Genomic DNA, 17,076 nt, shown 5'->3' with positions numbered 1-17,076 from the left:
CCTCTACTCCGTAATTAGAACGGCATTGTCCCGCCTACTGCTTCACTTGCAGAGCTGATTCCGCCCTTGACGAGAGGCTTGCAGCCAAGCAGCATACAGTACTCCGTACTCCATCGATACTTGGGCCTCGGCCTGATATTGCAGGACACTTACAGAAAGAACTTCTCATCTTAAAGGGGGATGCCAATTCTAAAATACCGGGGAAAAGATGATCAAACCCCCAGTCAGCTTCAGATACAACTCCAACCCCAGCCAACAACCATCCCATCCCCACGAGTACGTACCACAGACGGCTTCATAACCCGAAACACCCTCGTCCTCCTGGAGAAACGGTCCAAGAAACTCAACCAACTTGTTGTTGCTCCCAACCCCCAGCAAGGCGCAAACATCCTTCTTTCCCTCCCCCGGAGAAAGCCCGTCGCGTTCGTCCGGTTCTCGACCGGTCCGGCTGACACGCATCCATCCTCTTGCACCTCAGTTGCTGCCCCCAAAAGCCCGTCATCCACCGGCTTATCCGCAGCCATCCACGCCTATGCAATGCATCTCGCATCGCATCCCCAACACTCAGTTAGCCCCTGACGTCAAGGAAACTCTGTCTGCCTGAGCAAGGCAGAACTACCGTGTCTGCATCTCACCAACCATCAGCAAGCAACTTGAGCCGTGCTTATCTCGTAAAGCCAGAGCCTTCTTGGTTAGCTATTGGATCGAACATCTCCAGAGCCAAGAACCACTTTCACGCAGAGGCCAACAGAAAAGATATGGGTCCTTAACATGTCTCACTTTGATCCGGATTGGTCCTATTTTGGTATTTCTAAGCTTGTGTTGAAGTCTTCTGCTCCATTCAAGGCCGCTAAATCCATGTCTTTTCCCATATACCCCGTACAGTGCTACCGACTCGCCCAGCCAGTCGATTCGGGACTTCATTCCTGTATCACCAGCCCCTAGCACCAACCGCAAAAACAATAACTACAGCCCCCTTTTGTTCCCTGGTCGGATACATACAGTCCGCCACAGGGCAGAGTCCGTCTCTTCCGTCTTGCGCAGCGTTTCCTACCGGTCCACGATCTCCAGGTCGTGAGCTGAGTTGAGCATTCCATGGCTCGGTCCTCATTCAAGTATTCAATGCATCAATGCGTCAGTGACGATTCTGGGGATGGAGACGGGCCAGAAAGGCTGGGCCGCCCCCTTTATTTCCCCTTTCTCCATGCCTAATGACCAGTGCGTCGTTGGTCTCATCGCGTTTCTTTTGTTTCAAGGGTAAGGGTTGAACCTCACAACCACCATGCGGCCTCTGCTTCATTATTTAATACAGTACACGGGTCATGATGCGAGCTGTGCACGCATTAGTTTAACGTCTTGGCTATGTTTTTCCGCGCTTGACTTACAGCTGAGGGCCTCGAGGCTATCAGAGATATCCTTGATCTGCTCATACTTGACGCTGCTAACGTCGGCCATGAGGTAAGCCACATCGCCTCTGCTGTCAGAGATCTGCTTGTCGACGTTGTGGTCGCCAAGAATCTCGTTGACCTTTCGGAGCACACCGGGGACGTTTCGGTGGATGAAAATAACCTGCAATGCATGTCAGAATATTCTGATACTTTCAAGTGACACAAAGGCGAACTTACACGAGCGGTGTCGGACTCGTCCAGAGTCAAAGAGCGCATCTGCACCTCGGGAACGTTGACGCTGCCCAGAGTGGTACCCTGGTTGATGTAGCGCACCAAGGCCTCGCTGACTGGGAGAGGAGTTAGTCGTGTTCTGTCAGGATTTTTGCAAGGTGCACCTACCCTCGATACCAATGGCACGCTGAGCCTCCTCAGTGCTGCCACCAATGTGGGGGGTCAGGATGAGGTTCTTGAGGCTCCTCAGATCCTCACCCCAGGTGTTGAGATCGTTGGTGAAGTAGTCGCCGTTAGCGGCGGGCTCTTGAGGGAAAACATCGATGGCGGCACCAGCAATCTTGCCGGTGCGGCTAGCCTTGATGAGGGCGGGAATATCGACAACGCTGCCGCGGCTAGCATTGATGAGGTAGGCGCCGGTCTTCATTTGATCGAACTGGGGGCCCGAGATCATGTTGCGGGTCTCGGGCAGATCGGGGACGTGCAGACTGACAAAGTCGGCCTCCTGGAGGAGCTTCTCGAGGGTCGGGACCTGGCTAGCGGTTCCCAGAGCCATCAGGGTCACCACATCGTAGTAGATGACATTCATACCCATAGCCTCAGCCAGAACGGACAGCTGAGAACCAATGTGGCCGTAACCAACAATACCTGCGGGCCGTTAGCGTTGACCTCCAAGCTCACGGTTCATGGTACAATACGCACCTAGAGTCTTTCCACGAATCTCCCAGCACTTAGCGCTGACCTTGTTCCAGGTTCCACGGTGCATCTCATTGGATCGATCGCCGAGCTGACGAGCGAGGGTGATGATTTCGGCAATGACGAGCTCGGCGACACTGCGGGAGTTGGCGAAGGGGGAGTTGAAGACGGCGATACCATGGCGGGCAGCGTAATCGAGGTCGACCTGGTTGGTACCGATACAGAAGCAGCCGATGACAAGCAAGTTCTTGGCCTCGCGGAGGACCTTCTCGGTGAGCTTCGTCTTGGAACGGATACCGATGACTTGGACTTCGCTGTCGCAATCGTTACGTTAGCACAAATGGCGGGGTAAATGAGATTATGAGGGAGCTCAAAGCGAGGGGCATGTGAAGCTTGGTGACAATGGAGGGGCAATGTGGTCGCAGCAGAAAAAAAAAGTTGGAAATGGCGGGGCATTGCATCAACATACCGAATCTTCTCAATGAGCTGATCCTCGGGCAAGGAGGTCTTGAGAGCCTCGACCTGGTAGCCCTGGGCCCTCAGGATCTCCTGTCCAGTGACATTGACGTTCTCGAGAAGCAGGATCTTGATATCCTGGGAGTTGAAAGGCTTGAGAACCTTGGGGGCGCCGCCACGGCTGGGGAGGTTGGCGGCCCAGCTAGGAGGAGGAGAGTGGAAAGAAGCGACTGGGGAGGTGGAAAGGTTCTGGTCCCAGCTGTGGGAGACTTCGCGCTGAGCAGCAGCGGAGAGGCTGCCAGCAATATTTTGAGGAGCAGGCGTCATGATGGTGTGTGGTTGTTTTGTTGGAGTAGAACGGAGGGGCAGATGGCAGCGGGGTGGTCGGGGGACTCGGAGGATGTTTTATCGAGAAACACGAGAAAGGTAAAGACAAGCCGCTTGCTGTTGTTGGAACCACGAGGGAATTGCGATGCGGTTATTTTGGGGAAGCGAGAAATTGGTCAGAGACAAAGGGAGGGGCCCAATTGTATTTATGATGCGGCAAACGTTCTACTCCAAGCGCAAAGGCTATGATGACTCGTCCGCTTCCGCTGGCTTGGTGGACACAGCTACGTACGTTGCCCTTCCATCCAATGTATAAAATGTACCTCGACTTTGGATATCGGCCCGGGCAATTCACTGCCGTCCACCTGCGACGGGCCGGACCCAGCTTCAGAATCCACGTGTAGAGAGCTTCTACCGAGTTCCGATACCTGAGTCATCCAGAATTGATGCCATCGTTGCCGAATCAGAGCGCAATTCGCACTTGGTCAGAGAGAAGACGGGATCAGGGTACCCTTGCAACTCTAGGTCACTCTTGGTGAAACTACATGAACTCGACGCGGCTGAGTGGGAGGAAAAAGTACGGGTACAAGGCGAAGGGAGCAGAAAAACTTTTCCCCCGTTCTCGGCCGCGGCCAAGTTACCTGTCGTTCGACCTTGAGGATCCCGTCGAGGCAACGAGTTAGAAGCCTCCATCGAATGGCCTGCCTCGACTCGTCCCAGTGACTCCCCGCTAGCAAATTCCCGGGACTGACTGGACGCGCTTAGACGAGCCCAGCCCTGAAAGGGAGCCCCGTTGCAAGGCGGGTTCCCACATTATAAAAAATCGCCGCAGCATCCTTTGACCCTTGGCCGAGACGGGTAATGCCACCATGCCGTCATGCAATGGCGTCAATCTCTGCATTTGCCGGCGGCGCAAGGTAGTCGGTTGCTGGGCGATGCGTTGCCGCTTCCAGAAGTCCCGCGTCGGCGAAGTCGAATCTCGGAGTAGGATATGCAGCTCGGCGGCGGAGGCGGCGGTGATGAGCGGGGGATACACGGACATCACCCCGGAGCTTGCAGTACCTTGCATCGTGACCTCCGAATGGTTCCCCGGTTGATGAGTGTATAATGTCGACGGCAGTTGTCATTCCCGGCCCCTGTTGATGGCTCTCGGTGCTTGCTTGGTCCATTATGAATCCATCGGCGAAACATTGCATTTCGCCGTTCATTTGTAGTGATCTTACCCTATATGTGTAGACTTGACTCACGCATGCTCCTTTTTTGTGACGGTAATCAGCTTTCTACCTAGGGAGATGGCTATATCTGGACTTCAATGTTCATTCCCGTACCGATGGATGCATAGATTATGTAGTGATTCACCATGTTGGTTGTCAATTGCCCATATGGTGAAATCCATGGTGTTGATTATCCATCCCCAGAGACTCCACACCGACAACCGCTTCACATCAACTGCCCTTGTCGTTGTAAACACTCCACATGAAGTACAGTCACAAGAGACACCAGACATTTCCATACTTGCATCAACATTTTCAGCTTACATTGTGGCAAAACTCATTCTCTATGTATTATGCACCGGAAAACCTTGCACCCTGTAAGAACCATCCGTCACTAACCTTACCTCCATGCCAGGACGAAATTAACATCAGTGTAAGAAAAAATCAGAGACAAGAACCCCGAAAAACGAAGAAAAAAGAGGCTGCCAAAAACAAGGGAAACATGAGATGCGGGCCGACTCTGCCCCTCTGGCTGTCTATGAGATGGTTTCCAGTCCCAGAGTTTTGCTGCGAACTTCGCTGGTTCCTGCAAAAGATGCCCATCAACTGACCATGCTACCCCTTGAAAACGGCACCGGCTGGATCGCCGACCTGCTTCAACCGCTTCCTGTTTCTGTAGCCTTTTCTCCTGTCGTTCGCCGCCCGTCCATTTTCCGAGGTAGATCGGTGGCTTAGATGTAATCCTCAAACCCCACGGGACCCTTTCATGTCATGAGTGTGTGAATGCCTGGCGTCGCTTTTTTTATCGCTTCGCTCAGCTCTGTTTGCACTCGGCAGCCTCCTGCTTGGGCTTGCCAGACTCGTCCTGCGTACGCTGTTAGCTGCATCATTACATCTCGGATGGGCCGCCACATACATCGTCGTCTGACTCCTCCTCGTCATCGTTCTCCTCGCTCAGGTCATCCTCATCCTCGTCATCATCATCGTCGTCAAAATCGGCACCGTCGAGCTCATCGTCTGAGATCTCCTCGAAGGCGAGAGCCTCGCCAGTAAACCAGTCGATGGCGCGGGGGATCAGCTTCTCCTTGATGTCCTCACCGAGCTGGTAGTCGAGCTCGAGACGCTCCTCGATATCGGACTCGGCATCCTCGTCGTCATCATCGGTAGGAGCCTTGGGTGGCGAGAAGAAGTTGAAGAAGGACTCGGTAGGGACGGTCTTCTTAACGATACGGGTCTGCTTGGTGTCTGAAAAAGGGTTAGTTGAGCTGCTCGGACTGGAAAAAGCGCAGCTGGTAAGCCATCACTCACTCTTGTTCCTCTGCTTCTTGCTCTCGACTCGGACAGTGAGGTCACGGCCGGGCAGCCACTCGATCTTGTCACCCTCAGCATGGTCGTAGATAAAGTCACCACCGTAACCGCTCTCATTCTGGTAGTAGTAGGTCTTGGAAATGGTGGTGTTCTTGAAGTAGTCGTTGGGGGCGAACTCGAAGATGAGGCGGAATCCGGGCTTGTCCAGGTACTCCATGCGGATGTCAGTGAGGTGCTTGAGGGCACCCTCATCACGGTCGGTGATCATCTCGGCAAGGGAGATCTGGTTCTTCATGGCAGAGAGCCAGAACTCGGGGATACCAGACACATTGTCGGGGATCTCGGACTTCTGCTCAGGCTTGGGGGCATCACCCTCAGCCTCGGGCTCGTCATCCTCCTCGCCGGCCTTGACCTCTTCCTCGGTGGGCTCAGACTTTCCGTTGACGATGGCGGAACGCTTCTCGTAGAGGGGAGAGAACTTGGCGAAGTACTTCTTCTCGAGCTGAAGCACCTCCTCCTGGAACTCGGCCTCGAGCTTGGAGTGGTCCTTCTGAATGCCCTTGAGGCCAGCGACACGGCGGCGGACGGGAGCGGGCAGGGACTCGATGTAACCCGAAGATTGGCCCACGAGGGAGCCGAGACGACCCTGAATCATCTGGATGAGCTTGGGGTTTTGGGCGAAGACGGAAGCCGCGGCGGCACGGTCCAGATCCTCTATAGCGGGGTCAGAACAAGCTTCTTTGTGGTTTCTCGTTGACCGAGCAGGCGAAAAGTCGCAAAAAGACACTCACCCTCCTTGATACTAGCGACGCCCGGCTGCTGAGCGTGGGAGGAGATGGGAGCGGTGGCAGCGGGAGTGTTCTGAGGCGTACTGAGTGAAGGTGGGGTAGTTAGCATCGTGGTCCGTGAAGCGGCGGGCAAAACATCAATAAAGGATGGCATCTGGAGTCGTAAAAATGACTTACGGAGCCACAGTCTCCTGAGGACGCTTTCCACGAATCGGCTCGGCCATGGTGTCTGATATGAGGGGATCCGAAGATGCGCTTGGGATACGTCTTGGGGGAGACGGAAGATGAGGTTGAGAAGGAGGAAAGGAAGTTGAGGGAGCGACGGCCGTTGACGTTTGCTAAATTTTGGTGGGGGGCGACAAGTTGAAAAAAATTTGGCTGGTAGGTACACAAGCAGCGCTCTCACTTGTTGGGCCGCCCACCAAGCACCAAGCTCAACTGGTCGATCGCCTAAAAAACCCAGACTGTGTGAAAGAGGGGATGCTCTAGCCTTCTGGGAGAGGCGGGAAGAGGGGTGTGGAGCGTGGAGGCGCTGTGAGATAGTGGAGAAGGGAGACAACAGAAGGGAGACTGAGCCACAGACGAACAGTGCGTGAAGCACAGTGGTCGCACTATTCCCACCGACCGCCCATTTCTGGGACCGAATTGTGTGCCGGGGCCTGTGGCGCATGGCCCGTGATGCACCCCGACTCGCCCATTCGCAGCCCAAGGAAGCACTCGCCACAATCCAGAGAAATTCCAGAAACCCAGATCCCTTCCCTTCCCTTGCCTCTCACTCACCCTCGGGCCAGCCCTTCAGTCACCGGCCCTTCTCTTCCCAGACATCAAGACACTGGAATGGTGGCGCCCCAAACCAGGAACAGCACGTCGTCCCCCGGATTGGATCTCGGACTTCTTCTTTTGTTGACTTCGAGACACCCGGACTCGCCCGATGGGGAACTCGGGATTGTTTGATAACTACGTAGCCCCGTTCCGTAGGTTGCTCACAATCTCGGGCGGCATTGGCCTCGAGCAAGCGAAGTTGGGCCCCAAAGCAACGGTTCACACGGAGCCGGCTATCAAAAGAAACGCCCAGCCAAGAAAGACAAAAAATGCTGACCCCTTCATTGCCCTTGGCTCGGATGGAAGGGTTGAAGGGAAACATATTTCCAACAACTCACCATACCCCTACGTGATAAAACGCGGCTCGCACGCACTGTGACAGACCCTGCGTTTCCTCGCAACGAGGTGAACGATTGGCTGGATCATGATCAAGGACCGATACCAACAAGTCAAGGGATGCGTCACGAATCGCGCCCTGATGTTACGCGGAGCGGGCTGTCTGGCCGGCGTCCCATTCGCCCAATGCTTCTTCCTTTTTCTCTGCAGCAACTGTTGATGGATATTGGTGGCTAACAGAGACCGCCCCGGGCACACTCATGCATCCTGGGACCATTTACCTAAGAATCCCTGATACTGAGAGTACCATCATGAGATTTGCTAGCTTCTTCAGGTCTTGTGCATTAGGACCCAGCTGCAATCGTAATATTATGCGTTTCCCATAGATACTGATTCATAGAAATACCTGAATTCGCATTGGTCTTGTCAGCCAATCATGTGATGCATGTTTCTCTCGCCCTGTTGTGATGACAGCCTTGCATCCTGCATCGGCAATCGTCCAATCATCGTCATTGCGGGGCAAACTCGGCATCGAATCGCTATGACTCGCCTCAGCCTGGCCAGGGCACGAGTGCTGAACCAACGACGTAATCGCATCGCGACAACCACAATCGAATTATCCGCATATCGTCAATCCATCATCAAATATTTGCGGACGATGAGAGCCGGACCCCCTTGAGATACCTTGATGGAAGACGATGCTCCTCTCAGCCCGGATCCGGGCCAGGATCACCATGACGGCCATCACAGATCCAATGGTCGCGTCTCTCTGTATCGAATTGGCTCTAATATGAGCAGATCCAGCATCTTTGAAGATGTAGAGATGGCTCATGAAGAGGTAAGACAGCCCGTCCAATTGGTTGCCATCTTCCAGCATGGATCAAACTGACTTAATTCTCTTATCAGCTCTACTCGGGACCGGTTGCTGAAAGTCTCCCCACCAGCGTATCAGCTTTTTCGCACCGCAGACCACGCGCCGACTCGACGACCAGCTTCACCTACTACGATGACGATGCTGATGGCTTCCCAGATGAGGAAGACGCAGAGAGCGTTGCCGTTCAAAGTATCCCCGGTGACTATATCCGGCGAAGCGTCTCGGACATTGGCGACTTGGAATTTGGAGCTGATGCTGTCGAAGATGAGGATGAAGAGTTGGATCACGACTATCGTGTCTCGGAAGATGATTATGCCCTTCGCAGGCACTCTTCATCGTACTCCCGAAATTCGGTTCATGCTCGTCTCTTGCGACGAGACAGCACGGCCACAATCGGAAGTTTCCGCCGACATGGTCGGACCAGCCAGAAGATTTATATGGTCAACGAGGACCTCACGATCGCAATTGCAGGTTTCAAAACCAGTCGCGTCGGCTCTGCAGTGTACCTACTGCTATGCATCCTAACCTGTGGGCTGGCCTACCTTCTTTTCCGTTGGCTGCCCCGGTGGTATGTCGGCCTCCTTGGGCAGCCATGCGCCCTGCGGGACTGCGAATGGGTTGTCATAGAAAACCAATGGGGTGAACTTGTCACCATGTCGGTTCGCTCTCAGCCATACGGGCGGCCGTTGTCGACCGTTTTTGGCCTGTCCGAGAAGTTCTACTCGGAAGTCTTGGACGATGATGATCCTATTATCGATGACCTCCGAACCCTCGACTACCGCTACGTCCGACTTTGCTTCCACCCTCTCAAGGATAAGTTTATGCTTTTCAATGGGTGGAAGGATCCAAATTGGACCGATGTGCGGCTCACTCGCGCTGGACTTGATAGTGATGAGAAGGGTGTCCGTGAGATTGTCTTTGGTAACAACCTGATTGACATTGAGCAAAAGACGATGGGCCAGCTCTTGGTTGATGAGGTGCTCCATCCATTTTATGTCTTTCAGATTGCCAGTCTTGTGCTCTGGTCTCTGGACAGCTATTACTATTATGCGGTTTGCATCTTCCTCATGTCTGTTGGTAGCATTACAGCTACGCTCCTCGAGACACGGGCTACTATGCAGCGTCTCCGCGAGATCTCGCGCTTCGAGTGCGATGTTCGAGTCCTCCGTAACGGATTCTGGCGGTTCATCAGCTCCAGCGACTTGGTCCCTGGCGACGTCTACGAACTCAGCGATCCCAGTCTCACACAGTTTCCAAGTGACAGTCTTTTGCTCACTGGAGACTGCATAGTCAACGAGAGTATGCTCACTGGCGAGTCGGTTCCCGTCTCGAAGCTCCCAGCCACCGACGAGACCCTGCGCTCTATGGACTTGGCGGCTTCTTCGGTGACGCCTGAGACGGCTCGGCACTTCCTTTTCGCTGGTACCAAGATCATTCGTGCGAGACGGCCTCAAGACGATCAGGATGGTGATGCAGTTGCACTTGCTCTCGTTGTCCGGACTGGTTTCAATACCACAAAGGGGTCTCTGGTACGATCAATGCTGTTCCCGAAGCCATCTGGGTTCAAGTTCTACCGTGATTCGTTCCGGTACATCAGTGTTATGGCGATTGTTGCTGCTATCGGTTTCCTGGCGTCATTTGTCAACTTCATTAGACTGGGACTCGCCTGGCATTTGATCATTGTGAGAGCACTCGATCTCATTACTATCGTCGTGCCTCCTGCTCTGCCTGCTACCCTGACGATTGGAACGAATTTTGCTCTAAGTCGGCTCAAGAAGAAGCAAATCTTCTGCATTAGCCCACAGCGAGTCAATGTCGGTGGAAAGCTGGATATCATGTGTTTCGACAAGACAGGCACGTTGACGGAGGAGGGTCTGGACGTTCTTGGTGTTCGAGTTGTCAACCGGGACTCCAACAAGTTCGGCGAGATCATCACTGAGCCTCAGATGCTACTTGCCGAGGCTACGCGGCAGAATGCCCAGGACACTTTCCGAGCAGCCTTGCACACCATGGCCACCTGCCACTCTTTGCGGTCTGTAGATGACGAGCTAGTCGGTGATCCTTTGGACCTCAAGATGTTCGAGTTTACGTGCTGGACATACGAGGAAGGAAAACAAAACGTTGCAGAGGGCGAAGATGAGGAACAAGGTGGACTTGCGCCATCGATTGCCAGACCTCCCAACGTAAGCAACTCATGTCTCGCCTGGTTAAGTGGATGCTAACGCTCAATCAGGCAAACCTCGAACTCGGTGTGCTCAAATCGTTCGAGTTTGTCTCCCAGCTTCGACGAGCCAGTGTTATTGTCCGTCAATTTGGCCAGAAAAGCGGTGATATTTTCGTCAAAGGTGCCCCTGAAGCTATGAGGGAGATCTGTCGGCCAGAAAGCTGTAAGTATTGTGTGATTCGCCGAGAGATTTACGCTGATCGTCCCCGTATAGTTCCCAGTGATTATGACGAGCTTCTATCATTCTACACGCACAAGGGCTACCGTGTCATCGGTGTTGCCAGCCGTCACCTCAAGAAGCTCAGCTGGGTCAAGGCTCAGAAGATGACTCGAGCTGATGTCGAAAGTAACCTCGACTTTGTAGGATTCATCGTCTTTGAGAATAAGCTCAAGCCTACCACGGCGGGAGTTTTGGAGGAGCTTCTGGCTTCCAACATCGGAGCTGTGATGGTTACTGGTGACAACATCTTGACAGCCATCAGTGTCGCTCGGGAGTGCGGCCTTATGGATCGAACTGCTCATTGCTTTGTACCTCGCTTCATCGAAGGTAGGTTTGGAACCTGCAAGTAATGAGAACCGTGCTAACTTGGTAGGCGATTGTCGTGATGCGGAGGCAAAACTGCAGTGGGAAAGCATTGACAACAATCTGTACCACTTGGACGAAGCAACGTTGCTGGTGAGTTGGCACTGCAAGCTGCCACGAGTTGCGTTCGCTAACATTAGCAGCCTCTACCAGCGCCTCCGGAGGATGATGCATCTCTGCCATATGACATATCTAACTTGCGTAATTACTCTTTAGCCGTTACTGGCGATGTGTTCCGCTGGGTTGTGGACTTTGCATCACCTCAAGTTCTCCAACGAGTTCGTCTATCCAATGTTTTGTCTTGAGGCTTAGCTAACATGAATGCAGATGCTCATCTCTGGCAAAGTGTTTGCGAGAATGTCCCCTGATGAAAAACACGAGTTGGTTGAGAAGCTGCAGAGCATCGACTACACGTGCGGCTTCTGCGGCGATGGTGCGAACGACTGTGGTGCCCTGAAGGCAGCAGACGTGGGCATTTCATTGTCCGAGGCAGAGGCTTCCGTGGCGGCCCCGTTCACCTCCAGAGTCTTTGATATCGGCTGTGTCTTGGAGGTTATCAAGTAAGTTGGCAGTGGTACCAGGCTGAGTAGTGATCTAACATCTCACAGGGAGGGTCGAGCGGCCTTGGTGACAAGCTTTAGCTGCTTCAAGTACATGAGTCTGTACTCGGCAATCCAGTTCACTTCGGTGACGTTCCTATATGCCCGGGCCTCGAACTTGGGAGACTTCCAGTTCCTGTTTATCGACCTTCTCCTGATCCTCCCGATCGCTATCTTTATGGGATGGGCAGGGCCAGCACCCAAGCTCTGTCGCAAGCGACCCACGGCTGATCTGGTATCGCGCAAAGTGCTTACGCCATTGCTGGGCTTTATGACCATTTGCGTTCTGTTCCAGACGGTGATATATATCACAGTCAAGGAACAGCCGTGGTACATTCCCCCAGAGGTGCACCGCGATGAGCCCAGTATCCAGAACTCTCAGAACACGGCCCTCTTCCTGTTTTCTTGCTTCGAATACATCTTGTCTGGAGTGATCCTCAACGCGGGACGGCCGTTCCGACAGCGGACAACGCAGAACTGTGAGTATTTAACATTAAGTCGCGTAATGAGCTGGGCTGACTTGAGATGTTTGCAGGGCCATTTACCACGACTATCGTTATAGCCCTCTTGATCACCGTGTACATGATTCTCGTACCGGCTCAGTGGGTGACCAACTTGATGGAACTGACCAAGATGAGCTGGGACTACGAACTGTTCCTTATTGGATTGGGAGTTGCCTACTTCGTTGTGGCCTGGGCATTCGAGCACTTCTTGGCTCTACAACTCGCCCGATATATCGGGGTTGTCAAGGAGCGAATCACGGGAAAGACAAAGAAGCGCAAGGAGTACAAGATCATCAGGGAAGCAGCTCGGGTATAATATCGGGATATGGTTGATGTGAGCCAATGGCTGAGTTGGATTGGTTGGCGATGTTAGAGCCACGATAAAAGCATTTGGATGAGATGGAGTATGAAGTAGAGCATCCATAGCGAGTTAACCAATTTTCTATCGGAACACTCGGATATTTGAACACCATTGCGTGTATGCAATGGTTGGATATAGACCTGCAGCTGTTTACATGGCATATTTTGTCGATTGATGCAGAGTCAATGACGTAGTTGACTTGGTGTGGACATCACGCACAGCCTTAGCAACTAGAACAACAGCCATGTACAAATTGGCGATAACTTGAGGTTTGCTTGTAGACTTTGATCAAACTGAACGATACCTTTCGAGCTGGAATAGGTACACAGAGCAAGTATACGCGGGCTCTTTCAAAATGAACTACGGTAAGTATCATCACCACTCATTCCGCTCAACACCAAAGATACCGTCTAACATGTTCATCAGACTGGATTCTCGATGGAGGCTACCTCCCCCATGCTGTTATTCGCGTCGGCATCAGACGCCAGCTGCGGGAGCGAATCGACTCCATTGCAAGCACCTCTCTCAGCGCCGCCTTTGGGCGCAAGATGAATTACTTGGAAAAGCTGCGCACGCGACCTATGGCCATCGAGACAGCCACGGCAAACACGCAGCACTATGAGGTCGGGACTGGCGTGCTGGCAGCGTGTCTGGGTCCGAGGATGAAGTACTCTTGCTGCCTCTACCCCAAGGGCAGGGAGACGCTGGCTGAGGCCGAGGAGGCCATGTTGGCGCTGTATCTGGAGAGGGCTGAGCTTAAAGATGGGATGAGAATTCTTGATCTCGGGTGAGTTGAGCTGGGGGAGAAGTGAGATTGCAGGGCTATACAATGGTGAAGTTGCGAGAGACAGGCTAACTCATGATATTCAGTTGTGGATGGGGATCTGGTGCCATCTACTTTGCCGAGAAGCTGCCCAACTCGCACATCATAGCCTTTTCCAACTCTCGGACGCAGAAGGAGTATATCGATTCAGTAGCCAAGGAAAAGGGCATTACAAACCTCGAGGTCATCACCGGCGATGTCGTCGACTACGAGTTTGAGCTCGAGTCGTTCGACCGCGTTGTCTCCATCGAGGTATGCCCCCCTTTCTTATATCAGTAATATCTCACTGACAGCACGTAGTTGTTCGAACATATGAAGAATTACGAACTGCTCATGGCCAAGGTGTCACGCGCCCTCAAGCCCGGGGGCAAGCTCTTTGTGCACATCTTTGCACACAAGACAGATCCTTACGACTACGAGGAGGGCTGGATGACGACTCACTTCTTCACGGGCGGGACCATGCCCTCGGCCGATCTTTTGCTGTATTTCCAGCGGGATCTCCAGATTAAGAACCAGTGGTGGGTCAATGGCCAGCACTATTCCAAGACCTGCGAGGTGAGCCCTCCCCCTTTCTCCTTTTGTTTTGAATCCCGCTGACTCTTTGGTAACAAGCACTGGCTGTCCAAGATGACGGCCAGCAAGAAAGAAATCTGGCCGCACCTCATCGAGACGTACGGCGAAGAAAACGCAACAACGTGGTACAACCGCTGGCAAATCTTCTACATGGCGTGTTCGGAGCTGTTTGCGTACGAGGGCGGAGACACCTGGGGCGTATCGCACTATCTTTTCGAGAAGCCGGGCGCGTAGTGTGGGAACTTGGAAGTGTATTGCATCTTTTGATTTCATTCCTGAGCTTCTTCATCTGCTCTATATACACCGCACCAAAGCCAATGTCTCTTGGCGCCCCAACGCTCGTGTTGTCGTAGATGCTGCGGGAATGGGAAGTAGTCGTACATGGTTGTCGTTTAGTGGTCCCAAGGGTGCTTGAGACCGAGGAGCACGGCACCTGAGGAATATTAGCCATTGTTGCCCAGGCACAAGAGTTCCCCTGTAGGAGCATGCGCGCTTCAACATACCATCCTTCTTAGCCCGGTACATCAGCTATAAACCCGAACCTCGTTAGCAATTCCACTTCTTGAATCCTCATTCACATCGGCTCAGCTCGGTCCGGGTCGACTCACGAAGAACCACATGCCAGCACCGAGAGCAGTGGCAGTGAATCGGTAGATCCGGGGCACGTGAGCCACCGGGGGCTTGGGGGGCCCATTGAAGCTGTGGTGACCGTGGCCAGCCATGATGAAGCGTCGGTTGATGTGTCGGCCGGGGTAAAGATCGCTCGATTCGGGAGTTCGGCCTGGAGGAATTAGGCGGATTAGCGGTTGCTGATCTGTTGCAAGAGTCGTTCGGGAGAAGGAGAATGTCGCTGACGTACGGACAGACCGAATTGAGGGACGTGGACAAGGCGATCGAGGTCGTGATGGTACGGCAATGGTCGTGGATGGAGTCGTGAGCCGAGCCAATTCGGAAGAGGCTCTGATTAGGTAAGGAAGGTCTCTGATTGGCCGAGACGGAGATATGCATGTAATCGACCCAAGGCTCTCTTAGGTACATGCAGATGCGTCTATCGAATCATCACCTCTATCGGATCCCTCCTACATCGCTCGCAGTGGGGTTCCCGCTTCTGGACCCATTCCGCGCCCGTCTGAGGTAATGCGAGTGATAGCTCGGAACAAACGACAAGGCTGTCCATGTCATCGAAGATACCACCTTGCGTCTAAGAGCTGCCTTGGCCAAACTATGTTACTCGTATAATTCTCTTTGTTCATTCTTACTCTTCTTTCAACGTCTTGCATCGTTCGTGTCAAACATTTTGTTGTTGGAAAAGAATATCCATTGCCTTTGTTCCTCCTCATTGCATCTCACCTTTACCCAGCATCCTCAGCCCGAGGCAACCATCTTGAAACTCGCACGCGACACTTGAAAAGCATCTCGCATTTTAGACACCAAGATCGACGCAACGAGTCAACAACGGGAACAGGAGCCAACCATGGCGACTCCCAAGTTCAGCACAAAGTCCCCGACGATTCGTCGTATACGTCAGTCTCCCCGCCTCATCCATCACTCCTCCAACCCCGTCAACACCCATCTTCTTAACACTGATACTGACTTACTATAACAGTCAAGGAAGCAGCTGAGCTATCCAACTCTCCATCCGCCGATTACACCGCCGAGCCCCTCGAGTCCGACCTCTTCGAATGGCACTTCACCCTCCGCGGCCCTCCCAACTCAGTCTACAGCAACGGCCTCTACCATGGCCGCATCGTGCTCCCTCCTACGTACCCCCTGCGACCCCCCAGCTTTCGCTTCATGACACCTAGTGGCCGCTTCGAGGCCAATCGAGAGATCTGCCTGAGCATCAGTGGCCATCATGAGGAGACGTGGCAGCCAGCCTGGGGAGTGCGAACAGCTCTCGTGGCGTACGTTGTATCTTCTCATACGAAAAACGTGTATGCAGAGCTAACGTGATGTAACCTGCAGGCTCCGAAGCTTCATGGAAACCGACGCCCGTGGTCAACTAGGCGGCCTGGAGACAACTGACGCCGTGCGACGGCGCCTCGCAGCAGAGTCATCCTCGTTCAAATGCGCAGCCTGCGGCAAGACAAACGGCGAAATCATCAAGGAGTGCGAGGAGCGAGCGAGCGAAGCCTCTTCGAGTGCTCAGGAGGTCGAGGTACCCAAGGAGCTGAACATGGGTTGGCGCGATGAGATGGAGGCCAAGAAGAAGAGCGAGAACAAGGCCGACGAGGCAAACGACGATGCAGAGGCGGCAGAACTGGCTGAGGGATTCGTTCAAACTGCACCTATTGCTGCTGTCGACAACTCGACACCCGAGATCAACAACCCCACCCCAACCCGAACAACGGCCCCGAACCCCGCCCCCGTCCCGGCCGGCCCAGCACCCAATGCCGCGGCCCCCATTCCCAGAGCGGCGGCGCCCGGTACACAGCAACAACAAATACGGCGCGCATCAGACGATGGAGTCCCAGTCTGGCTTGACCGGACGATTGTCGTCCTGGTGGTGCTTCTGGTAGCTCTCGTGCTCAAGATCCTTTTTGCCCTGTAGGCGAGGATAGATAGGGCATCTTCTTGGGTCTGAGTTTGGCGTATGGTGAATTAGATTGGTTTTGAGTGTAGCGAGTTATATATCCAATGGAAATGAGTATTTATCATGGTACACAGCTGGGACAAGCCTTGGCGCTGAAAGATGCCTTCTCACACTGACCCTTTGCCGATGACCTCCCAGAATCATCGACATGAGCCGTAACAGCATCCCTTCCAAGCACATACGACCATAGCCCTTAGAGAATACGGGATCCCGTCTGCTCTCCCATAGTCAAGCTGAGGAGCGCTTGAGTAGTAGTTGGGTCGGTGACGACCAGCGAATGCCGAGTGTTGTATGTCTTTCTTTTTGGCCTTTTTGCCAACTTTTTTGCACTCTGCTAGAGTACAAAGGCATCGACCTCACATACCAGCGGTTGAATA

General features: G+C 53.4%; 5 protein-coding genes across 5 annotated transcripts; 3 read left to right on the top strand and 2 right to left on the bottom strand.

Moving 5' to 3' along the window:
• Positions 1-1,303: 1,303 nt before the first annotated feature.
• On the bottom strand, positions 1,304-3,098 carry MRS44_012791 (uncharacterized protein; the record flags this gene model as incomplete). The annotated part of the gene is made up of 6 exons (XM_046269352.2): positions 1,304-1,332; positions 1,386-1,569; positions 1,626-1,735; positions 1,788-2,267; positions 2,322-2,629; positions 2,785-3,098. 6 exons carry the CDS (start codon positions 3,096-3,098, stop codon positions 1,304-1,306), a joined length of 1,425 nt encoding a protein of 474 aa, XP_046132743.1.
• A 2,028-nt stretch (positions 3,099-5,126) lies between these two features.
• MRS44_012790 (uncharacterized protein) lies at positions 5,127-6,632 on the bottom strand (the record flags this gene model as incomplete). Its single annotated transcript, XM_046281104.2, has 5 exons — positions 5,127-5,177; positions 5,229-5,557; positions 5,621-6,334; positions 6,412-6,491; positions 6,586-6,632. The coding sequence occupies 5 exons, from the start codon at positions 6,630-6,632 to the stop codon at positions 5,127-5,129; spliced, it is 1,221 nt and encodes a 406-aa protein (XP_046132744.1).
• A 1,622-nt stretch (positions 6,633-8,254) lies between these two features.
• Positions 8,255-12,665, top strand: MRS44_012789 (uncharacterized protein; the record flags this gene model as incomplete). Its single annotated transcript, XM_065618913.1, has 8 exons — positions 8,255-8,404; positions 8,473-10,623; positions 10,674-10,827; positions 10,879-11,211; positions 11,464-11,525; positions 11,575-11,807; positions 11,856-12,325; positions 12,382-12,665. The coding sequence occupies 8 exons, from the start codon at positions 8,255-8,257 to the stop codon at positions 12,663-12,665; spliced, it is 3,837 nt and encodes a 1,278-aa protein (XP_065474985.1).
• A 400-nt stretch (positions 12,666-13,065) lies between these two features.
• Positions 13,066-14,340, top strand: MRS44_012788 (uncharacterized protein; the record flags this gene model as incomplete). Its single annotated transcript, XM_046269353.2, has 5 exons — positions 13,066-13,075; positions 13,137-13,497; positions 13,581-13,785; positions 13,834-14,088; positions 14,146-14,340. The coding sequence occupies 5 exons, from the start codon at positions 13,066-13,068 to the stop codon at positions 14,338-14,340; spliced, it is 1,026 nt and encodes a 341-aa protein (XP_046132746.2).
• A 1,240-nt stretch (positions 14,341-15,580) lies between these two features.
• Positions 15,581-16,657, top strand: MRS44_012787 (uncharacterized protein; the record flags this gene model as incomplete). The annotated part of the gene is made up of 3 exons (XM_046276040.2): positions 15,581-15,629; positions 15,713-16,010; positions 16,072-16,657. The coding sequence occupies 3 exons, from the start codon at positions 15,581-15,583 to the stop codon at positions 16,655-16,657; spliced, it is 933 nt and encodes a 310-aa protein (XP_046132748.2).
• Positions 16,658-17,076: the final 419 nt, after the last annotated feature.

This window comes from Fusarium solani (assembly GCF_023522795.1).
Source record: "Fusarium solani strain SB1 chromosome Unknown bctg00000008, whole genome shotgun sequence".
NCBI lineage: Eukaryota > Fungi > Ascomycota > Sordariomycetes > Hypocreales > Nectriaceae > Fusarium > Fusarium solani.
The sequence above is the reverse complement of the archived record's forward strand: the minus strand, read 5'-3'. Positions and strand labels throughout refer to the sequence as shown.